Source organism: Heloderma suspectum, chromosome 3, assembly GCF_057233095.1.
Source record: "Heloderma suspectum isolate Gila_16-S chromosome 3, 16-S_ref, whole genome shotgun sequence".
Classification (NCBI taxonomy): Eukaryota; Metazoa; Chordata; class Lepidosauria; order Squamata; family Helodermatidae; genus Heloderma; species Heloderma suspectum.
In genome coordinates, this window is record NC_139460.1 from 178,057,434 (window position 1) to 178,083,103 (window position 25,670).

General features: G+C 42.3%; 1 protein-coding gene across 3 annotated transcripts in view; it reads left to right on the forward strand.

Annotated features, from left to right (window-relative positions):
• The window catches only part of NSD2 (nuclear receptor binding SET domain protein 2), a 154,706-nt gene that overhangs the window by 97,030 nt on the left and 32,006 nt on the right, over positions 1 to 25,670 (forward strand). For all 3 annotated transcript variants that reach the window (XM_084845023.1, XM_084845025.1, XM_084845024.1), the window contains 3 exons: positions 11,226 to 11,357; positions 13,890 to 14,013; positions 19,394 to 19,594. In XM_084845023.1, coding sequence (XP_084701149.1) covers positions 11,226 to 11,357; positions 13,890 to 14,013; positions 19,394 to 19,594 — 457 coding nt within the window. The remainder of the gene's footprint in view (positions 1 to 11,225; positions 11,358 to 13,889; positions 14,014 to 19,393; positions 19,595 to 25,670) is intronic.

The window sequence follows — 25,670 nt, forward strand, 5'->3', positions numbered from 1 at the left end:
TTCCCTTTGGGAGCAAGGGGGTGGCCAATCAACCTTAGAAGTGCTTGAATGAAATGGATTTTTTAGACCCATTTCAATCTGACTTCAGGCCTCGGTTTGGCACGGAAACTGCCTTGGTTGTCATGATGGATGACCTATACTGAGAGAAAGGGAATGCAACCCTATTGATTCTCCTGGACCTCTCTGTGGCTTTTGATACCATCAACTATGGTATCCTAATGGAGTGGCTCTGAGGTGGGAGTTGGGGGCATGGTAATACGGTGGTTCTGCTTCTTCCTGCAGGAACACTTCCAAAGACATTTGCTCGGCTCTATGGCACTTGAACTGCGGTGCCACAGGGTTTCATCTTGTCCACCAAAGTCTTTAACATCAATATGAAGACTCTGAAGGAGTTCCTTTGGAGAACTGGGGCAAGGTGCCATCAGTATGCAAATAGAGCTGGATGCTACCTCTCCATTCCATCTGAATCAGGTGAGACAGTGCAGGGGCTGGATTAGTGCCTTGAGGCAGTAATGGTCTGGATGAAGTCCAATAAACTGAGACTGAAACCTGACAAGATGGAGGTGCTGTTAGTAGCTGGTCCCTATGTCCAGAAAACAAGGAGACTGCCTGTTCTGGATGCATTCCCCCTGGAGGAGCAGGCATGTAGTTTGAGGATATTCCTGGATCTAGCTTTGTCACTGGAGGCCCAAGTGGCCACAGTTCCTAGGGGTGCCTACTCTTAGCTCATGTTGCTTCGCACAGTGACCCATGCCTTCATAACCTCGCATTTGGAATATTGTAGTGTGCTGTACATGAAGCTGCCGTTGAAGATGGTTCAGAGGCTTCCGCTAGTTGAGAATGCTCCCCCTTGGTTATTGGACAGCATGCAAAGCTGGAGTCACTCACAGCACACCTAATCGCTGTGATCTGCACTGGCTGCCTATTCAATTCTGAGCCTATTTCAAGGTATTGATGTTGTCTTAAAAGGCCCTTAATGGCTTGGGGCCCAAGTACTTGTTGGAGTGCCCATCCTAGTATATGCCAGCCCAGCCTGCTCTTAGTCTAGCCTACGGGTAATGCCCACAGAATGGTGACCCAAACAAGGGCCTTCTCAGTTGTGGTGCCCTTGTTATGGAACTCCCTGACTTTGGAGATACATCAGGCATCCTCAGTAACTCAGTTCCGTTAGTTGCTTAAGACATACTCTTTAGCCAAGCCTTTAGTTCCATGTGATGAAACATTTGGACCTTCCATTCAAAGACCTTTAGTTGAACAGTCTTTGATATGTCTTATTTGTTGGATCTGATGAATTCTTAGAACTCTAATAGCATTGTTTACCCATTGCTTGTGTTTTATATTGTTACTTTATTTGTAAACCACTTTGTGATTCATTATGAAGAGCAGTATATACATTTAATAAATACATACATACTTACATTATTGGCATATTACAGAAGAGAATTGTATATATGTGGCGGACCTAAGGTTTGAATAGGGGACCTTACAGCTCATTCTCTTAACCGTTGCCCTGTCGTTGTGTTCTTTCTTGAGTTGTTTTTTGTGTTTATTATAGATGGACTTTACATGGATGACTTTTTTGCGTCTAGGCTTGCACAAGGTATTTTTGTGAGGTACCTGGTTTGTCAGTGCTGGCTGCTTAGAAGAATTTTTGATCTTTATTATTTTGAATTTAAAAAAAATATTTTAACATGGACATCTAGATTTTGGATACCTCATTTAAATCTTACATTAGAATGTCTGCTGGTTTAAAAATTCCAAAGGTTCTGCAAGCATAACGTTGTTTTTAGCATTATTCATAACATTATGCCCTTTTTAGTGTAGGATCTGTAGTATATAAAACTGGAAATATTGGACCAGTAACAATATCCAAGATCATTATAGCTTCTAAATCAACTTGTCATTGTGTTAACCTCAGGTATTAAAATTCCCTCTATAGTTGACACCACAGCTCTAAACACTTGCTCCAGTGCATGGGGTAATGTCACATGGCTTGCTACAGAGGCTGGTAAGATTGTGGAAGAGCCCAGCTAATTAAAAATTGCTTCATATAGCCTATTTCCAGCAATATTGAATCGTATGTTAAAATATGGAAGCTGGATTCTCTGAATTTCTCCATTCAGCTGTAGCTTTTTATACTCCTACAGTGGCTGCTGAGCGCATCTCCTGGTCTTCTGGAGTGGTGGTTTGGAGGAGGGGGTTGGTGGCTGCTGAAGCAGAATTTTATAAGCCCTAAAAAGACAGATGGAAGTTCCAGAAACACCGCACACTTTTTAAAAATCCTCCCTAAGGTTAAGTACTCCGTCTGAATCTTCCCACACTTCTAAAATTAATTTCTGCTCTTGGTTTTGCAAAGTATATCAAAGTGTATTAAATATGAAATAGATTGATAAGCTAGATGAATGTCACACTCTTCAACGTATCCAGATGCTTAACCTTTTGTAAAACTGCAATACAAGTATTCAAAGTGCTTCATGTACACTACCTTGTTATCCTTACAATAGGTCAGTGTTATTATCCCCATATTGCAGATAGAGGGCTAAGGCTGAGAGATAATGCCTTGCCTAACACAACCTAGTGAATTCATGGCTGAGGTGAGAACAAAACTGGGAGCTTCCCAATTCATGTAGCTCAGTCTCTTAGGGCACAATCCTGTCCGGATGCCTGCCAGCCTCCGAACTTGGAGGCTGACAGGCATCCCATGCAGACCAGGAGGAGCGCAGAGATGATCTTTACCTCCGCATTTCTCCCACTCTCCATTTTTGCTAGATGGGTGTTCTTGCCATCTAGCTAGGGCTCTGCAGAGGAGCAGGGAAGGAGGCTGGGGATAACTTGTATCCCCTCTTCCCCAGTCCCCTCCGCACCCACAGAACTGCCCCCTTTCACCACTCTTTTGCGACCTCATAGAGGCAGCCAGCGGTGTTCTCTCTGCGCCAGCTGCAAGCAGGAGGGGAGCTCGGATTCCTGGGTCCAAGGTCAGAGCACTGTCTCCAATCTTGGATCAAGGAATCTGAACTATCCTATTTCCCGCCAACACTGTCTAGGGGCCATAGGATTGTTCTCTTAGCCACTATGCTATACAAGCCCTGTTTATTAAAATTTAATCTCAGTTTCCCTTAAACTGTGGTTCTGTATCTTTTATTTTTAATATATTGAGTTCAAATTTTTGTAATAAGCAACAGGCATAAACAGTAGCTGAACCATTGGCACACAGAATTTGGCACCAATTTCTTTTAATAAATGAAAATAATATATTAAAGTTTTATTTTAACTGAAGTCATATGATTATAGTTCAGAATTTTACTGATTTCTTATAAAGTGAACTTGCCCATTTATTAAAGTAGGGATCAATAGTGAATTTGAACATCATGCAATTTACAGAAAGAGTGAAGGGACAAATATGCATAAGAAATATTTTTAATTAACAAATAATTTTTATGCAATCTTGACAAAGGTGCCCGACTGTTATATTATGCAGCATTTAGTATAACTTTTGTTTTAAACATTATTCAGATTATTTATTTCATTTCTATACCGCCCAATAGCTGAAGGTCTATGGTCGGTTTACAAGGCAAAGCTTAAAACTATAAGGTACAATATCACAGTAAAACATAGTATAAAACCATAAGTTTAAAACAGAATAAAACCAAAGTAGTAACCAAGAGAAAAGTCAGCAGCAGTGCAAAGATCTAACACCACTCCAGCACAGTTTTTAAAACTGAAGGGCTAAAAAGCCTCAGAAAATAAAACGGTATTCAACTGGTGCTATAAAGACCACAATGTAGGTGTCAGGCAAGCCTCTCTGGGTAGGTCATTCCACAACTGGGATGCCACCACTGAAAAGGCCGTCTCCTTAGCATTCACCCACCTCACCTCATTTGGCAGAGGCACCCAAAGGAGGCCTCTGAGGATGATTTTAGGCTCTGGGCAGATATATGTGAAGGAGACAGTCCTTCAGATAACCTCATCCCAAGCTGGTTAGGGCTTTGTAAGTTAATACCAGCACGTTGAATTTGATTCGGAAATGGACTTGCAGCCAGTGCAGATCATAAAGCACTGATGTAATGCAATCATATTGACAAGTCCCTGTTAACACTCTTGCTGCCCTATTTTGGATCAGCTGAAGTTTCTGGATTGTTTTCAAAGGCAGCCCCATATACAAAGCATTGTAGTAATCCAAATGAGAGGTTACCAGAGCGTGGATAGCTGTAGCTAGGCTATCTCTGTTGAGATAGGATCGTAGCTGATATATCAGCCTAACCTACTGAGAAGTGCTCCATGCCATCAAGGCCACCTGTGCCTCCAATGACAAAAGCACCCCCAAACTACAAGCCTGATCCTTTAGAGGGAGTGCAATCCCACCAGAACTGCTTGAATGTCACTCATCTGGACAGAAGAACCACCCACTAAAGTACCTTCATCTTATCTGGATTGAGTCTCAGTTTATTGGCCCTCATCCAGTACATTACCACACCCAGGCATTGATTCAGAACACCCACTGCCTCACTTGGATTTGATGAAAAGGAGAGATAAGAGTTCAGTTTCATCCGCATATTGGTGATACTTCAGTCCATTTCTTTGAATAACCTCCCCCAGCAGTTTCATGTAGATGTAGAACGGTATGGGGATAAAATAGAGACCTGTGGCATAACTGCCAAGGGACGGATTAGTAATTCCCCAGCACCACCTTCTGGAATCAGCCATCCAAGTTCGGAGCGGAACTACTGAAGCGCAGTACCTCCAACTACTACTCCAGATCTAGATACTCAGTTTCATTCAAGAGTGACTGGAGTTAGCCAGCAACTGCCTGCTCAAGCACCTTGCCCAGGAAGTGAATGTTAGCAATTGGTACATAGTTGTTAACATCTTCCCTGTTCATGTCAGGCCTTTTGAGGAGTGGCCTAATAACTGCTTCCTTTAAAGCGGCTGGCACCACTCCCTCTCTCAAGGAGGAGTTGATAACCTCCTGGACTCAGCTGGACATCCCCTCTCTATTAGATGTAATAAGACATGAAGGGTAAAGTTCAGGCACACAGGTGGTCGACCAGACTTGGCCAAGCGCTTGTCCACATCTTCAGCCCTAAGCAACCAAACTCGTCCAACAAAACTAGACCATTCAGTGCTCTGGATACTTCTGCAGATGGAACTACATTAAGTGTGGTGTCCACGTTGTGACAAATGCAAGCAACTTTATCTTCAAAGTGTCATGCAAACTCCTCACAGGGTGCTACCAAGGGTTCCATCATGTCTCCCTGGCCCAGATTGCAGAAGACCATGAGCCACTTGGGAAAGCTCTGCTAGATGACACTGAGAAGGTGTAATGCCGGTGGAAAAGAAACCCAATTGAAATTGATCTAGATAACCAGTTTCACTCTAGAGTACCTGGTTTCATTCTTTGCCACCATCCCGCGACACAGTAGGCTCAGTAATGAGCTCTAACCTGTGTTCAGTCGGATTCAGCATGAGGCTTCCTCCACTTGTGTTCTAGCCGTCTTCCCTCTTGCTTCATTGCCCTCAGCTCAGGTGTATACCAGGGAATTACACTGGCTCTGCTCAGAGGGAGGGGGTACTTGGGCGCAATCGTGTCAGCTGCCAGAGTTATCTCTGCATGCCACAGAGTGACCAGGGCTTTGAAAGGAGTGCCAGCCTTAACAGCAGGAAATTTCCCCAGAGCCCTCTGGAATCCATCAGAATCCATTATGCTCCAAGGGCGGACCACCCTTGCAGAGCGGAAAGGCTGCTGGAAGTCTCAACACAAAGTGATCTGACCATGACAAGGGAATAGATGTTAAATTCCCCACTTTAAGATCACCATCCTCCTGTACAGTTGCAAAAACCAAATGTTTGACCTCCTACATGCATTGGGCTAACAACTTGTTGGCACAGCCCCATGGTTGTCATGGCAGCCATGAAGCCGTGAACTACCTCAGATCTGATGACCTCAGTATGGAAGGTGAGATCCCCCAGAACCATCATCCTAGGGGTCCTCAACACCAAGCCTGAGACCACCTCCATCAGCTCAGTTGGGGAAACTGATGGGCAGCAGGGTGGGCAGTACATCACCAGAATTCCTAATCTGTCTTCAGTACCCAACACATTAAACAGAACTGAACATTTTTATTGTATTTGACTAATAGCCATTAGAAGCAACATAACTTAAAATACCATATAATAACAGAAGGTAAACAGAATCAGGTTAACGACTCACCTGCACAGTCCACTGCAATAGTATTCAGAGTGCTTGCACGAATATGTTTTGCAGCCTTAGCAAACAGAGCTGTTCTGTGTGTAACATAAGAGTCGCAGTCTGACAGTAACCAACAAATCTTCGCATAGATACTTTTACCCTGTAAGGATGCCACAATCTGTCCCAGGAATCTCTCCCTGGGTTTTTTTTATATAAATGACAGTACAGTAAATAATGTGATATATCCTCTACCTCTCCCATGCCACAGATACAGAACTGTAGGTTTTTTGGAACATGCCTGTATCTTCCATCCAATAATTCTGTAAATGAGTTTCTCAAAGAAACAAAAGTAAGAGTTTGCAAGTATTGAGCTCTTTCACGATCCATTTTAAACAAATAATACCACTGAGAAAAGTTTGAACATTTAATTAGATCTAGGTCCTGCCTATTATCTATTCCATAAATCCAATCCCTCAATTTGTTTTTGACACCCAGTATAGTAAAAATATCTGGTAGAAGGTTGTTAGATGTTAGCAACTCTTGGCATGACTTAGCGTAGCCACCCTTCTTCATTTGTTCTCTTAAGCAAAGCTTGGGGGGATGATCTTCTGGCATACGCAGGACCCTCTTATAATATAGAAGGGCTGCCTTCTCAGCCCTCGCTCCTACTGATGCCATGCCTGTCTCTGTCCTGAGGAAGGAAGCTGGGGTCTCTGGAGGTACTGCCAGTAAGGCTCTCAAAAACTTATACTGACAAGCCTCCAACTCCTTCAAATTGTTAAGCCTGACCCCCCCAAATCTCAATCCCATATTGGATTTGAGCAACAGCTTTTTCCAAGGAACACTTTCAGTGCTGGCGCCACCAGCCTGCCTCCCCTGGAGTAGAAAAATTTCAAGATAGCTCAAGTTGTCTTCTGTGATGTTATTTTAAGGTTCTGGAGCTGAATCTTCCAAAAACTTGTCTCATCAAAGTATACACCCAGGTATTTGAAAGAAGAAACCTGCTCTATCTTATTTCCATCTAGCCTCCAGTTGTACCTGGGGGAACATTTACTGAAGACCAACATCTTGGATTTAGCATAGTTAATTGTGGGCTGTTCTATTAGACAGAAATCATAACGTTTGTTCAGACTTTTCTTCAGCCCAATTTTGTTCATGGAGAGCAGTACCAAGTCATCTGCATAGATTAATATCACAACTTTATGGTTGCCTACTGTGGGAGGGAAGTGCTCTGGGCAATTTAACACATTTACAGTGTCATTAATATAAAGATTGAACAAATGTGGTGCCAACAAGCAACCTTGTTTGACTCCTTTGGTTGTACAGATTTCTTCTGACAATCTCCCATCTGTGCTTACCCGTACCCCCATAGTTGTGTTTGTATAAAATTCCCGAATTAGGTACCCAACACAATACAGACACTCAAGATTGGCATTCGAATGGACTGGAAGCCTAGAGAAGGAAACAGAAATTCTGTAGACCATAGCAAAAAAAAGCCCTTCCCAACTCTCAAGTCTATGTTGATGTCACACCAAATATCCAGGATGGCACAGCTGGGAGAAACTAACCCTTCTCAGTTCCCCCACACAGGTTTCAGTAATGCACACCAGGTTGGTCTTCTCATCCACAGTTAAATTGTGGATGATGGAGATTTCATTTTCAGCCAAGTGGCATTCAGCAACAGCACCACCAGACCTGAGGGTAAACCTGATTAGACAACCAGGTGTCATCTGACTGGGAGAAGAACCAAAAGTGTGGATAGGCATAAAGTGTCTAGCCCCCCTTGTCAGGTGGCCGAGTAATCCCTCAGCACCATACCTCCCCCTACCTGTAACCATACTTATGGGGGCACCACCACCACCCCTCTCTCCCTACGTTATCCAGTGAATTTTTCAGGCAAATGTTAAAATTTCAGTGTAAAATAAAGAACCCCTAGCCTGGTAGACATCCACCCACCCCAAACATCAGCCCAATGTTAATTGCCAATGGCAGGGGTGGTGAGCTCTCTGTTGGCTCTGGTTCTCTCTCAGTGTAGCAGCTACCAAGAAGCAGGCACTAAACCACTAAATGGTTTTGAATGCCCCCCCCCCCACTCCTCTGCTGGATGCTGGGGTGCATTGGGCTGGGCAGAGATCATATTTCTGGCATAATCCCCATTGATGCCATAGCTTAAAAGCCACAGGCTACGAGCCAAAGGCCAACAGCCCTTTGGCTCTTGCCCTTTGGCTCACGCCTTTGATAAGATACAGCGTTAAATACCTGAAGGGATGCAAGAAGAGACAAGAGGCTTCAGCCCAAATGGAAAAGAGGCCCTCCTCCCAGCAACAGTCTCCACATGAATTCATGATATTGTGCAACACAGAGTTGGAAGTGTGAATTGAGGTGAGGTAGTACAAATTTCTGCCTGGCTTGAGTTAAGACATGCTGTACTTGAAAGCGTTCGTTGAACTTCTGGGATCCTACACTGACGGCAATTGTACAGTTGCCCTAAACAAAATGTATCTGTTGTATGCATGTTGCCACCGCAAGTAGATTCTTAATGCACACCTAAATTTATGGTGCTACAACTTAAAATCATCCTAACATTTTTTTAAAAATCTTTTTTCTGACAGCAGATTTTTCTTGAGGCCCTTAGTTTAGGACAACAGGTATAAGCAGGTCTGGATCCAACAAGGCAAATCCACCTGCGGAAGCAGGCTTCTGCTTCTACATACACATCTCAATGCACATTTGCATATTCATCAAAATGCTTACCCAGTCAATATTGAATTGGTGGGATGTGTCTTTTAATGTGGGGGTGGGAGGTGCATATCCTCATTCCAGGACCCAGAAGTGTGACTGGTTGTGCATGACTAGAGCCAAATCCTCTGTCTATGAATGCTAAAAGAAGGCCAAAATATAATGGTATATGTTGGTTATGCACACTTTGTTCCTGTGTTAGTCAAAATTTGTGTGATCGTTGTCAGAGAAGGTGATTTCCCTTTTCCCATTTGCAATACATTCAACAGACTTTCTAAGAGGAAAGGATATAAAGGATATTTGTATAGTAAGCAAGCATTTATTTATTTATTTATAGTTTTTATTTTCCACCTGATAACAGGTATCCAATGTGGCTTACAGTAAGAACTAAAATTACAATATGCCAGAATTTCAACAAAAGAAAACCCATTTTTTATCAATACAACAATAAAATAATATAAAACAATAGCCAGTAGCACAACAGAAGAAACTACCCTTTCCTAAAAGAAAGGTTTTTACTTGCCTTTAAGGATGGAAGGGTAGAGGTGATACTAAATCCCTGGTGACAGAAGTCCACAAGTGTGCCATCACTTAACAGATGCTGTTGCTAGTAACAACCTGTCTCATTGTATAAAGTGGAGGAATCTAGGTCTGGGCCTCAGGTGATTCCTTAAACGCCTGGGCAGGTTCATATTGGGGATAAGTGGCTTCATTCAGTCCAGACTATGTAAGGTTTTATTGGTTAATACCAGCACTTCAAATTGGGCCTGGAAACCAATTGGTAACCCGTGAAGTTACTGGAGTACAGACAAGTCCTTGCGCCACTGTACCTTCTTATTTATATTCTAGCATATGTTCACTATTATATGTAAAAACGAAAGTGTTGGAAAGCTGGTATATAAATTATATAAATAAATCAGTTAAGGATGCAAGTATTTTGGTAGGTCAGCGTTTTGGACCTGGTTTGGCTGGATTAAAACCCTGGGCCTATTTTTGTTATGTCTGTATTTTAAGACAGGTTGTGTGTTGGCTAATATGCAGTGGCTTTCTTCTTGTGGAGTTCGTGTAGATTTGCTAGTTTACTCCACAAAACTCTCTACAGGAATAATTGGCAATTTTCTAGGATTTAGGTTTCTTTCAAAGTTCTGTGCCAATAACCAATATTCTGCACCAAGAAGACTGAATTCTGCAAACTGTACAAGTTATGCACATTAAAGAAACCTCTCAGTGCAGGAGGGCTTCCTTTATCAGGGAGCATTTCTGATCCATTCCCTGTGGCAGAGCAGAAAAACTCAGATACTTTTTCCTGTGGAGGAGAAGTGCCTTCAAGTTACTGCCCCATCTTTGGTACTAGAGCAAAGGCTTTTCAGTAGCTCAGGATTGTTTTTTTTTAAATTTCTCTAGTGAAAGGGGATATATCTGGATGCTGAATTCTGCATTCAATATCAATTTATATAGTTGCATAGTACAATCACAGAACACATGAAACAATATCTATAGATGTAAATTCTGCACCTAGGCCTATCTCTAACATGTATGGAGTAATGTTTCAGGATCTCAGATTTAACTGAAACAGTGAATACTGCTTCCCCCTATGCATTTCTTAGGTTGGATCCCTAGTAGGATAGTCAAAATTTTGTCAGGACTCATTGATGTCAGTGGAAGTAAAGTACGACTAATTTAGCCTGGAACCAAGACTTAATATTTAGTCATTTCCCCCCTGAATGGCCCTTGTGCTTCTCTGAGCCTTTATTGTCTTATACACACAGAGACGCACCTTTCTCATATTCTTACTAATAAAATTCTGGAATGAGCCAAAGTAGCTAGACCTGTCATTAGTCTGGTAATATTTCAGTGGACACTATTTTGTGCAGTTTGCTTAGACAGTGGGGTGCTACAAAATCAGCTGGGATAGCTCCCCTCACAAAAGCACTGAGCACTTGTACCTTGCTCTTGAGCAGACAGGCCCCTCCTGGAAATTGGCTCTTTGCCAGTTATACATAATTGTGATGGTGCATTGAATCCAAAAAGACTCTTAGAGCACTTTCAATTGTGTAAATGGACTCTCCAACCTCTTATCCGCTAGAAGGCACCCAAGTCAGAATATGAAACAGTTCACTAATTGAGCATTTGACAGATATAAATACATCCTTTTCATTTTTGTAAAGGACAGCTTTTCATTAGTTGGTGGTAGAGCCTGTTAGGTGATAGAGGAACTGGTGTAGTAGTCTTTTCTCACAAATATGATTATCATAAACCCGAATGCAAGAAATCTTTAATTCATTCTTCTTATCTTTAGATTTCAGATGGTCAGGGAGACGAGCGGTCAGAGTCTCCCTATGAAAGTGCAGATGAGACTCTAGTAGAAGCTTTGCAGTCATCCAAAAAGTCTGACCGTGGAGCTGCAGCAAGAAAGGAATATGTTTGTCAGGTAAAGAGAAATTGGTTTGAGCGGGCTGTTGTTCCTTGCTTAAAATAGTTAAAGAAAATGTTAAGAACTTCAAAGTGAACCAGCACGACTGAGGAATCTTTTGAAATTGTCATCTAAATACAGTTCTTTTCTGCTGTATACTGCTTGCAAGTAGCATAAAAATATGTAGCTGCTATGCCAGCCAGAATTGGAAGTAGAATTCTTTTTCTTTTGCTTATGTCATAGTTGGAGATAAAGAGACCACCTGGGGCTATTTTTTTCCTAGTCAGTGCCTGATGACTGCATTCAAAATTACTTTGCGTACAGTTTAGTAAAGAGGAAATGTAGCTTTTAGTTAGTGTTACATAAAAAGGGAACCTGGCATTTGCAAGTAGCATTTACAGAGGAGTAGTTACTGGAGTGGGAAAATCCAAATATGGCGAGAAGTGCAAATATATTTTGCTGGTTATTGTAAATGTAAACAGCATATTTCTAGATTGGAATCATCCCTTAAGGTTGTAGGTCTGTGCAGACTTACCTGAAATGCACTTACTTCTAAGTGAGCTCGCATGGGATCAGGCTATAGTAGAGATGTGAAGGACTGGAAAAAAACTGGAAAAATTCAGGGGAAAAACATTTTTTTCCATTTTTTCCTGAGGTCCATTTTTGTTTTTTTCTGAAAAATTGAACAGCGTTGGGTTATGGAATATTTTCTTTTAGAATTTAAGACAAAGTGTTTATATATTGTCACCCAGCCTAGCAGAAACTCCCCCCAAATGATTTCTAAAAAACTGTAATAAGAACACTTTTACAGAAAGACAAGAGATGTAAAATGTGTGGAAATAATGAAGCCATGGGGGAAAATGTTTTCTTATCCTCTCTGTAAGATTCCCAGCATAGTTATTTCTTCCATTCCTTATTAAAATTATTGATCTAAAGTATATTTTACTGATAGATATTTATGCTCAGTTTCCAAACATGTGAGTAAAGTCAGCATTGTGCATTCTTGACAGTTAATGTGCATTCTTGACAGTTTGGGTTTTGGTCTATAGAGTCCTATGTTTCTGGGCTTGTTCTGGTTAGATGCTGTAGCAGTCAATTAATGTAGTTCTAATCTAAAACCCACATGTAAAAAAAACACTGTGGGTTATCCAGCTACTGTCACCAGATGTGACGGAACAGCATGTGGGTTATCCCACCTAAGTTTCTTCCTTTTAAATTAACTTTCAGGGTTGGGTCTATAGAACTTAATGCCACAGTTTTTAGGAAAGTTCTCAAATAGACCTTGCCGCTAGGGAATGCTGCCTCAGCTATAACTGCTGCCACTAGAATAAACCCCCTCTGCCTAAAAGAAATTCAGTAGCCTGGTTTCTGTAGGCATGGGATTGACACTGCCACTAGAGACAACTTTTCAAATTGAACAAAAAGTAAGATGTTCATTAATGGAAATTATTTACAAAAGTGAATAAAATGTCACTCTTCAAATAATACTTTAAGATTGCTTAAAGGTTCTTAAATGCAATATGATTGCTTACCATTCCTAAGTTGAGTCTTTCCGGGCTAAATAAAATCTCAGTAGCTTTTCCTTCAGATCAGATTTCCTTCAGCTTCATCGCACAACCAGGAACAGTTTTAGGAATTTCCCTAAACTGTCTTACAAATAGGAACAGACGCTGTACACCAGTATTCCTCTGCCTCCAGTTCTTTTTGCTTCTAGGATGATTCAGGTGTTTCAAGGATTACTTGCTGATGTTCCCTCTGGTCAAACATTAAATAGGAACCTAAAATATGTTATATATACCTTGGTTTGCTCATGCAATTACCATGTTTGGTACACTACATGTAAAAGTATAGTTTATTCAGACAATAATTACAAATTTACTAACTGAGTTTTAAAAGTTTTAAAATATAATGATAATTTTCTGAGAAAACTCAAGTTATACATAAAATAACTTTAGGAACAGAAAGGCTGCTTTATGTTCCCAAATCAGCTCTCTCCTATCTGGTGCCCTCCAGATGTTTTGGACTACAATGCCCAGCATTCCTGACCATTGGCCATGCTGCCTGAGGCTGATGGGAGCTGAAGTCCAAAATATCAGAAGGACACCAGGTTGGGGAAGGCTGTCTTAAAGCAACAAAGTGACTTTAGATCTTTAAAGAGCACTAAAAATATAAGTATTTCCTGTTTTTCAATTTTCCTCGAATTTCTGTGTTTTCTGGAAACACCGGGTGGGGGCGGGGCAGTTATTTTCCATGGACTCAAAATTTCCAGAAATTTGACATCTCTAGCCTATACGCAATTTTAATTGTTCCTTTAGTTTACATTTAAGTTTGGTTGAATGATCCAGAGGGTAGTTAATAAGTGAAGAAGGGGATTTTCCTTCTCCTTTACATCTATATATATGGGGTTGAAAGTGAGACTCAAAATAGTCTGACAGTTAATTTGAAGTAGAAATGTGGTCTTAGATATGTAATAAAAGTAAGAAATGAAATACAGCTGAGAAGGAAAGAAAAAAGATACTCAGCGTGCTTTTAACTTTTCTCTTCTTAAAGCTCTGTGAAAAGCCTGGGGACTTGCTGCTTTGTGAAGGACGGTGTTTTGGTGCTTTTCACGCAAGCTGCACTGGAATCTCTCGAAAGGCCTCTGGACACTTTGTTTGTAGTGAATGCTCTTCAGGCAAGTCTTGTTCATACACACCAGCAATATTTGCATGCACTTGTCTGAAGAAATCGTCATCATTTTGAGATCATGCTCAGCTTGACTGTAAAATGCCTCTTATCAAATTCAGTGTCTAGACAGTTAACACAGAATTATAGGTGAATTCTAAGAGTATAAAAGCTTGCCATGAAAAACTAAGACATGAAGAAGGAAGAGTAGTAGAAATAGTGTAACTTTTATTTTCGAATCCTTTCTTTATTTTCAGCCTTGCTCAGAAAAGCTAACCAGAGTTTATTGATCATTTATCCCATTATTTGTTCCACATGCACAGTATCCCTTTCCTTTTCTGCGTAGTATCTCATTTCCTCTATTCCTTTGGGGCATCAGAGACTGCCGCAACCAGAGAGAGGATTTTGACTTTGTCATTCCTTGGAATTATTGTATGAATCAGGTTTTCTTAAACTGATTTGACTGGTCTTATCTGAGATTGGGAAGGAATTCCCTCTGTATCCCCTGGCTAGAGAACCTGAGGAGTTTTACCTTCACCAGTGTATCTTCATTGGCTTGCATAAGTAATCCAGAATTAGGTGCTCTGTAAGCACTTCTTGCACTGCGTATTTGTCTGCTTTTGACCCTTGTGGGGGCTGGATTGTGTGAGGTGGCTTTTGGGGATGTTATAAACTGATGATCCTTTTTTTGGTCTCCAGTGGTTCTCCTGCAGTGATGATTCAGTGATCCATATATCTGAAGGATAGGTTCCTGTATGTTGAGACCATTTTGTAAGAGTTAGCTACATAATAAGAGTTTTCTGCATAATGCAGAGTTAGGTACGTTATGCAGCTTTTCTGAGATTTCACGGTATCCTTGGTCTCATCCTTGTCCAGTGCATTTCATATAGGGCCTAGGGATTAACATGAGTCTCCAATGAGAGAAAGGCAGCCATCTGAGCAGTCATCTCAATTTTATAAAAAAAAATGTACGTCCTTTGAAATACTGCTGAGGAATAGCTGTCTCCTTCCATTCTAGCCCTTCCAGTGTTTGGGAGGATTCTTTTCCTTGTTCTTTTCCCAGGGGATTTGCGGGGGGGAGTGGGAAAGAGAAAGAGATGAAACTGATGTTGCAAGTTCAGCTGGTCAGGTCTAATTCTTGGAGTCACCTTAAGGGTCAGTTCCAAATGTGGACCTTGGTGAGTGCTTTTAATCTATAGTTCCAGTAATTAGGAAGTCTTTAGCCGCCAGTTATTAGTCTATAGTTGATCAATACACTTCAAACAAAGCAGACACCAAATTTGTTTTAGGTGGGTTCAATCTTTGTTTCTGTAATAATAAGAATTAGTGAGAGAAAAATATTCATATCTATTTTTCATTTTTATTAATAACATAAGAACTCTCAAAGCATAACATCAAAATGTAATGTATTACATAAGATTTTTAATTTTTGTTATTATGAAGGAAGGCATTGCTAAAGATTTTAAGGGCACAATCCTATCAATTGTGCCCTCAATGATTAGAAGCCCTCAAACTTGGAGGCTTCCAATCATCCAATGCTGGGTCAGAGGTGTGGCAGAAGTGATCTTCCTCTGTCCTCTTGCTCTGCATTTTTCCCTAGGGCTTTTGTGGCACTTCAGAGTGGGAGGGAAGGAGGCTGGAGAGGGCTCAGGGTAGCTTGTATCCTGGTCCCTTCAGTCTCCTCCCATCCCCACCCACCAAAACACCCCCCTTTCTCCCTCTCCAAGGTCGCTTTCCAACTTCGGGCCGGTGGGGTTCTTTCCGCACCAGCTGCGTGGGGGTGGGGTGGGGGGTCGGATCTCTGATTCCCCCTTCTGAGGTCAGAGCGCTGTCTCCAACCTCAGAGAGGGGAATCCCCACTATCCTATTGCCCCTCAGACAATGTCTAGGGGCCACAGGATTGCTCCCTAAGGTCTTAATAGTTTAACAGGAAATAATCCTTCCTAAACATTCCTTGTTATCAAAGACTTCAATTCTAGGTACCAAGTTTCCTATTCACCTTTGATTAGGCTGTTGAGCTCACAGATCCTGGTGAGCTTCTAGATCAGAGGTGCAGAACCTCAGGCCCAGGGGCAAAATCCAGCTCTCTGGGGATCCCAGGGGGGCGGGGGGTTGTTCTCCAAAGTTACTTTGTACTTCTGAAAATCTTAGGGTTCCCCCAAGCCTACAATATGTAGGCTTATGTGTGGATGGTACCATTCTGACTACATAGGATCTACATAGATAGACTACATAGACTACATACATAGACTACATAGGGTGGCCCTGCACGACATAGCTTATGGCTTCACTGAGTTACGCAAGCCCCTTCGCCACAACAAGGCAGTGATCCATGAAGGGGCATAGGATCTACACTCACCCTTAAAGTTCCGAAATATCAAAGGTATGCTTCCTCTGATTCTGGAGGTAGCATAAAGCCATCAGGACTAGTAGCCATTGATAGCCTTCTCCTCCAGGGATTTGTCCAAACCCCTTTGAAAGCCATCCAGATTGGTGGCCATCACTACATCTTGTGGAAGTGAATTCCATAGTTTAACTGTGCGTTGTGAGAATAAGTACTTCCTTTTATCTGTCCTGAATCTCCCACCATTCAGCTTCATTGGATGACTCCAGGTTCTAGCATTATCTATCCCCTTTCTCCACACCATACATAATTTCATACAGTTCTGTCATGTCCCATTGTTTTCTAAACAAAGAAGCCCCAAATGTTGCAACCTTTCCTCATGGGAGAGTTGCTTCAGCTCCCTGATCCTTTTGCTGCACCTATTCCAACTGTACAGTATCTTTTTTGCCATGTGGCAACCAGAACAGTGCACAGTATTCCAAGGCCCAGTTCACATGTAATGATAACCCATGGGTTGTTGGGGCCACGCAGGAGCGAGCAAGGGAATATGCTGTGTCCCGTGTGCTCATTGCTTCTGCTTGGCATCCACATGGTTTGTTGTTGGGTTAAAACTCTGGGTTGTTTGTCCCTCAACAATCCAGAGATTCTCATGTCACTTCAAACAACTGGGTTCTTGCTGAAAGTGGATGCAAAGCGGAGGCAGTGAGCACATGGGAAGCAGTGGGCTTGCCCGCTCCAGCACAACTCTGTCAGTTCGTCGGTCAACCCACATTACATGCAAACCAGGTCAATGTGTGGTTCAACCATAGATTTATATAAAGGCTAGGAACGGACAGATCTGTCAGTTTTCGTTTGTCTCGTTTTCTATTTTTTCAAATCTTAAGTTTGTTCCATCCCATGTCTGCGTCAATTTGCAGGGTGTGTTTTTAAGTCCACATGAGAATTTGTTCATTTCTCCATGTTATTTCCACTAATTGCACATTTTCATGTGCACTTTCTTTGTATACACATTTTTGCATGCATTATTTTGATGGGATAACTGCATCTCAAAATTCAGAGAAGTGTGAATACAACCGCATTTTGGTTCATGTATTGGTTCAGGAAATGCAAATTGGGTAGGCTTGCATTAAAATGTGAACTGAATACGTTTCTCCACCATCCCTTATAAAGGCATTATGATATTGGCAGTTTTATTGGCAGTCCCCTTCCTAGTGATTCCTAATGTGGGATTCCCTAACTTGGCCTGCACCTCTTCAATTCCTGTCAGCTCTCAGCTGGGAGGCAGGACTAGGACACTCAGTCATGCTCACTACTTGGTTGGCCATCAACCATCACCAGGTGCTGTGGAGTCTAGCCTTACTGTGCTGCTCAAGCGGCCACAGGACGTGGAGCCAGGGAGGCACAGCTGAGCTTGCCAAAGTCCTAACTTGACTTAGAAATCTTCTAGGTCAGGGAGAGCCCAGGTGGGCACTGTCGCTCTGGAGTCTAAAGGTCTCTCAGCTGAAGGAGCACTCTGACTTGTGTCCCTGGTAGCTCACCACATGGGAGAGTAGTGTACAGATCTGAGTGCCCCCGCTTTTGAAGACAGCTGTCTTGGAACAGGAGTAACCCAGCAGAGGGAAGCAGGTGTTGTCAGGGCAGCTACACCTAGAACTGGGAGTCCTCGGATGTGTGCACTACTGCCCCGTGTGGTGACCCAGTTCATCTGGAACTGGAAACCTCTGAATATCATCTAGTCTATGTGACTGAAAAGACTGCATTTCTGAGCATTTTGAACATCAGTTGGCCCAGTAAAAGATTACACTTTCTGGGGATGGGAGTGACAGGGATGACACTGCTTTGGTACATCAGTATTAGAAACTACCCTCATGTGCATATCCAGAAAAGGGGAACTTGTACTGCCTATACATTTCCAGTCTGCTAAACAAAGGAGAATAGTCTAACCTACTTTTCATGCTCCTGATGCTTCCAGTTTGGACAGATTCAGGCACTGGCAATGTTTATCCGCTGTCAAGGGCTCCTTGGAGGCCTCTCCCAGTCTAATCCAGTAGCCAAGTCCAGACACAGACAAATGGATTCTTTTCAAAGCTTTATTCCTCTTTTATAACCTAACAACTCTACTGTTAGCAACTAGATATGAGCAGCAGAGTACCTATGCCCTACATTGGAACAGTTGGTCCCCGTTTGAAAGGGAATTACTGGCAGACCCCTGAACTTACGGACTAGGGAGAATCCCTCCCCTTTTCCCTTGGATCCTCTGGGCGCAGCCGTTGTTTGCGCGCCAACCGGGCACTACACCTCCTTTCTGCGCCCTCCATTTGGCGCCGCTCTCTGCGTCGGCGTCGCACGTCCATCAAGTCTGCTTCCCGTGCTCTGTCACTCCCAGGACTATTATCTAAGCTAAGTGGGAGGAATCTCCGTTAGCTGTTGGCCCTGGGAAAGAGGAGCGCGCTCCTCTCCCAGGAGCGACTTCTCTTCCTCAGAATAAGAACTACTCTGGGATTCTATGGGCTCAGTGTCCACCCTGACATCCGCCTTGTTTTGCGTTACAGTTGCAGCTGTGTTTTGCTGTTTGCGTTGTTATCCAAGAGCTGGAGAAGGCTCTGGGTGGCATTGGCTTGTGGATTCTGTGGATCCTCTGAGAGAATGGTAACCACAGTCTACCTTCTTGCCCCTTAAAGGAACAAGACCAATCACTTTTCCATTTATGCAAAGAAAATGAGAGAAATCAGAAGAAGGATTTATGTTTTTGGGTAGCTTAAATAGAGCATATGCTTATAATTTATCACCAATAAAAAGCACAAACTCTGATAGACGAATTTAAGGTTGAAAAGATGGATAGGAAATGAGTTACTGAGGAAATGCATGTGAAGAATAAACTTGTAACAATGTTAATAATGTGTGGTGGTTTTCAATTTAGTAACACAAAACAATTTTGAAACAGTTTTAATTCCTGATGTTTGATTAATTATCCATCGCCAGAAATTAATCTGGTTTTGTACTAATCTTGAAAAATATTCAACATTGTTCTTCATTCTTTTCTTAGGTGTTCACACATGTTTTGTGTGTAAAGAGAAAAAGTCAGAAGTGAAGCGCTGCATAGTATCCCACTGTGGGAAATTTTACCATGAAGCTTGTGTGAAAAAATTCCGCATGACAGTTTTTGAGAACAGGGGCTTTCGATGCCCTCTCCACAGCTGTGTGAGCTGTCATGTTACTAACCCTTCAAATCCCAAAGTATCCAAAGGTATTTCTTTTCTATACATTTTGTCTTACAGATTTAAAGGGCTTTCTCAGAGGCAGTTCACACATTATCAACAGCCTAGATCAGGGGTGGGGAACTTAGGGCGGCCCTCCAGATGTTGGGCTATAGTTCCCATCATCCCTGACCATTAGCTTTACTGGCTGGGGCTGATGAGAATTGGAGTCCAACATCTGGAGGGTCACAGGTTCCCACCCCTAGCCTAGATGCTGCTGCGTGTGACCCCCACACCAGGGCTGCAACACGGAGCACATTTGTCCTGTGGAAACTCCCAATAGCATGAAGAGTTTCGGCTAAGCACCAGGAGTAGAAGCCTTCAGGAATGTCTAGTGCTGGGGTGCAAATTCTCTGTGATATTGGGAACTTTCACATGGCCATACAGAAACAGGTGGGATATAGATAAGGTAATGCAGGTGTAGGCAACCTGGTGCCCTCCAGATGCTTTGGTCCACAACGCCCATAAACCCCAGCCAGCATGGCCAGTGGTCAGGGATGATGGGAGCTGAAGTTCAAAACATCTGGAAGGTGCCGGATTGCCTGCCCCTGAGATAATGAATCCCTTCAGTATCTGGAAGATGGGTGGGAAATGTTCTCTTGTGATGGGAAGCAAGCAAATGGTGGTTGACAACATCGCCCCTAGTACTCTCTTCACGGTGGTATGGAAGTCATATCTTTCCTGTTCCTCTGTAACTTTTGTGTTTTCCTCCTTTCTCTGTCCTCTGTGACATTCCTTGTGAAAATAACAATGGCATGCAGTTTTTTATTCTTGTTTTCCATGGAATCCCAGATTTGGAAAAAACCTACTGACTAATCCATCCCATTGCCACAAGTCAATAACCACTTACATACCTGCCTGTCGCAGCACAGTGAGCACAGCACAATGATGTCAGCAGGGCAAATTGTTCCAGATGGCTCGTAGCAAGTAAGGTGCTGCCAAGGAAGGCTTTTGTCCTCCTCCAGCTGAATAAGCAGATCATTTTGCTTAGAGCAAAATGGTCACCAACATCCTGAGTATGGCCAAAATTCAAAGAATCTCCTGAAGGGAAATTACGTTGTAAACTAATCCCAACGCTACTGCTGCAAATAATAAAACGTTGGAGGAGGTTTGTTCCCTTCCTGATGTTGAATGGTCTCTTATCTATGAGGAGAGAGAAGAAAATTCTTACCTGGTTAATTTCTTTTCCTCTCATAGATAGGAAGTCATTCTGCCCACCGTGTGAATCCTACTTAGCTGAGGACTTCAGATACCTGTTCATTTATTCTGTGGTTGAGAAGGCTGGGTTCCCTCCTGTTGTTTCTGACAGTGAATTAGCCAAGTTCAGTTAGCTGTTAGTTCAGATGTCTCCAACCTTTTTTTGCCCATGGGCACTTTTGAGAATTTGAGAAACTGCTCTGGGCACCACCACAAAACATCTCCCATGGAGGATATGGCTAGCCACATAATGGCTGCCATGGAAGCCTGTCTTGTCAAAAGACCCAAGAAACTGGGTCCAAGCAGAAAAAGGGGCTGAACTCCAAAGCCAGTCCACATATTTGACCCCATAGAAGCACAACAAAATACCCATTCAGAGTTGCAATCCTATGCATGCATACATGGAACTCAATGGTAATTAGTTCTGAGTAGGCCCACATAGGATTGCTGTACTCATCCTGTCCACACACACCCCTTCCCCTAGTCCCAAAGGAAAGGGAAATGCCCCCACCTGGCATTCCTCTGCTGTCAGAACCCCCATCCAGGAAGGTTCTCTGTGCCAGTCTTTTGTATTGAAATCTATAAGATGTTTCAAGAGAGACTGTTCCAGATTGTATACATCCAATAATTTTTACAAATTATTCAGATTGTCAACCAAAATTATATGGACATATTTAGACTTTTAATTGTTGTATCCACAGTCTTACTTTAAGTAGTTAACTCCTCACTATCACCCGCTGCAATATATTTGCAGAGCATAATCATGTCCTATTTCATTGACTGTTTTTTCTAAGTTTAAACAAGCAAAGTTCTTTCATCATTCTCAGTTATTTTTGTTACTATTTTTCCAGCTGTTCAGTTATCCCCCTGAAACATAGGGGATGAAACCAGGATACAGTATTCCAGATGTTACATCAGCAGTGCAAGGAAAAATAATCAAAAGCTAGAAGGGCAGCACTGAAAGAAGCAGGGGAAGCGTGAGCCAAAGCCAATAGTTGCACAAGGAATTTATGGGGACGGTTTATGGGGGATAGACTCATAGTTGTCATAGAAACAGCGCAGTCCCAAGAATTCCCAGAAGATCAAATCTCTTCATGTATGTTGGTCACCCAGTAGCCTCAGCTTTCCAGCTGCAACAGTTGCAAAAATAAGTCCAAGGTTTTTTATAAAACTAGCAAACACACCCAGCTTCACATGAGTTGAAATAGCCCTTAATTTGATATAGCAAAGCAAGTATCTGTCTATCAAGCAAAGTTACCCAACTGTCAGAGTTGGACACATTGTGCCCTCCCTGCCTGAGTGAAGCCATGCCTGTTGGCACCCCTAAACACGTTGCCAGTGGGCATGGATGCTATGATGCACAACAGGGTGCAGGGTGGCCGGTATATATCTCTGTGCATTGGTTATGGAAGTCTGCCCCTAGTGGTTGAACATGTTACTGCAGACTTCAACCACATGGACATATTTAAATTAAAATTAATTAATGCATTTGAAAAACAAAATAACCTCAAGGTATACACTCCCAGGCTCCCCTTGGTATGCTTGCCAACTTTCAGGTGTCCAGGTTTCACAGTCTTGGCATTATGGCACCATCAGACAGACAGACAGACATCCTCTTTAGTATTCTAGATGTGCTGAAAACAAGCTCCTTAAAACACTGTTGGTACTAGTCACTGACACATAATATTACTGCAAGATTGGTGGCTTAGAATATACAACATTCATTTTATCTTAAATAAATGTTTTTTTAAATGCCGTCAGTACCCAATAGTTTGTTTGAATGACAGCCCTCTTCATCAGGGTACTTCAAAATACATAATAAACAGTATATTCTTAAAATCAAACACTGTCATAGACATTTATATAAAAACTTGTAAAATCTATATAAGACTTTTTCTTAAATTAACTGGACTAGTAAAATGTCAAATCAACTGGACAAATTGAAAGATTGCATATTATCTTTTTTTTAACAGAGTCCAGTCTAAAGCGCCTGTAAACAGTGCTCAGGCAGAGTGAAACACTGACAAAAGGTACTGAGTCAGAAAAATTAACAACTGCCCTTTTATCTATCCTATTCTTGTGGACATGGAAGACTAGCACCATACTGAGTCAGTATAGATAATAGTTTTGGCTTTTAGAACAATGAATGTCTTACAGTGTTAAACAAGAAGTACTCTAGAAATACTGAGCCCAGACAAAGAGCTTAATATTTGAACTGGAGAGGTGTCCCTTAATGCAACGTTTTGCAGACTGAGAACACAAGGCTGGCTTTAAAAATTTTTACTTGTAATTCTCTACAGAAAAACTTCACGCTCTGAACCATTTCTAGTCAAAACAGAAACCTCCTGAATACTAAGGTTAGGAGTAGTGCATCCCCAAACTCCACTATTCTATGGATTTATAAATCTATAGACTATTACAAATATTACCTTGTGAGCAATGGCTGTTGTTAGTGCTTTAAGGTGCTACTCTCTTACAGTTGCTATGATGTTAGAAGCCAGGCAGCCTGACCCTCCTTCAGTCTACAATTTCTGTGACCACATATTTTCATACATTCTTTCTACACTTACTGGCTTTGCCTCACCAGTGCAAAGACAAACACAAGACACCAATAATGCTCCCCCCTGGCAGGTGAGTCTGGTTGGTTTGCCCATTTACATCATCCCTGATCAGTGGCTATGCTAGCTGAGGCTGATGTGAGTTTTTCAGCAACATCTGTGGGGCCACAGGTTCCCCACCCCTGGTTTAGTATTTTTAAACTATAAACAGATTTGGGTGGTTTGGCAGAAAGGAGGCATATAAATGCATATCATTGATAAATAATTACAATTGCTTTAAAAAAAATTTTAGGGAGAAAAGTGTAGACAGAACTTTAAATTTCTTCTCCCTTGATGCACCTTAAATATGTCCCCCTCCCCCATTTTAATGGATTCTGCATGCCCCAGGTTGATCATGTAATGTCACATCTTTTTTCATCCTCAGTTTCTTGTACCCAAAATGTTTTTGTATGTAGAGGATCGCTATTTTTGTAATAAGTTTGCCTTTGGAGCTCCACAACAGCAACAGTTAAAGCATAACTTCCAATATTTGTCCTGCCATGTATGTGGCATTAGTTTTTCAGGATAGACACGTGGTTGTCATAGAAACAATGCAGTCCCAAGAATTCCCAGAAGATCAAATCTCTTCATGTATGTTGGTGACCCAGGAGTCTTAGCTTTCCAGTTGCAACAATACCTGTGGCTCAAAGGACTGTGTGAGATCTTTTCCACCCTTGCTATTCCATCTTCTTTCTACTTGAATGGTTACCCCAATTCTCCCCCTACCCCTGTTCCAGTGGCTGATGACTACAAACTGATCACTGGGGCCAAGAGATATTAGTGGAATAAAAAAAATCCCAGAGGATGGAAGGCATGAAGAGATATTTCAACCCTGACGTCCCCAAGTGCAAGAGTTCTGTTCCCCTCACACCCTTTCCAAGATTGTACACACACACAGTGGTCCTAGAATCATAGAACAGTGGAATTGGAAGGGGCCTACAAGACCATCGTGTCCAACCCCCTGCATAATCCCAGTCAAAGCATCCCTGACAGGTGGCTGTCCAGCTTCATCTTGAATGCCTCCAGTGTGGGAGAGCCCACTACCTCCCTAGGTAATTGGTTCCATTGTCGTATTGTTCTAACAGTCAGGAGGATTTTCCTGATGTTCAGCCAGAATCTAGCTTCCTGTAACTTGAGCCCATTATCCCACGTCCTGCACTCTGGGATGATCGAGAAGAGATCCTGGCCTTTCTCTCTGTGACAACCTTTCAAGTACCTGAAGAGCGCTATCCTATCTCCCCTCAGTCTTCTCTTCTCAAGGCTAAACATGCCCAGTTCTTTCCATCTCTCCACATAAGGCTTTGCTTCCAGTCCCTTGATCATCCTCGTTGCCCTCCTCTGAACCCTTTCCAGTTTGTCTGCATCCTTCTTAAAGCATGGTGCCCAGAAATGGACACAGTACTCCAGATGAGGCCTAACCAGTGCTGAGTAGAGGGGAACTAGTACTTCCTGGGATTTGGAAGCTATACTTCTATTAATGCAGCCCAAAATAGCATTTGCCTTTTTTGCAGCCACATCACATTGTTGGCTCATATTCAGCTTTTGATTTACAACAATTCCAAGATGCTTCTCGCTTGTAGTATTGTTGAGCCAAGTATCCCCCATCTTGTAACTGTGCATTTGGTTTCTTTTTCCTAGGTGCAGAACTTGGCATTTATCCCTATTAAATGTCATTCTGTTGTTTTCAGCCCAGCACTCCAGCCTATCAAGATCACTTTGAATTTTGTTTCTGTCTTCCAGGGTATTAGCTATACCACTCAATTTTGTGTCATCTGCAAATTTGATCAGCATTCCCTGCACCTCCTCATCCAAGTCATTAATAAAAACGTTGAAGAGCACTGGGCCCAGGACTGAGCCCTGTGGTACCCCGCTCGTTACCTCTCCCCAGTTTGAGAAGATCCCATTGATAAGCACTCTTGGAGTCCGATTCTGTAGCCCACTGTGGATCCACCAGATCGTTGTTTCATCTAGCCCACTTTTTGCTAGTTTGCTCATCAGGATATCATGGGGCACTTTGTCGAAAGCTTTGCTGAAGTCGAGGTATATTATGTCTACAGCATTCCCACAGTCCACAAGGGAGGTGACCTGATCAAAAAATGAGATCAGATTTGTCTGGCAGGATTTGTTCTTGACAAATCCATATTGGCTTCAAGTAATCACTGCATTGTTTTCAAGGTGCTTATAGACTGATTGCTTTATAATCTGCTCTAGAATTTTCCCAGGGATTGATGTCAGACTGACTGGTCTGTAGTTCCGAGGCACCTCCTTAGTA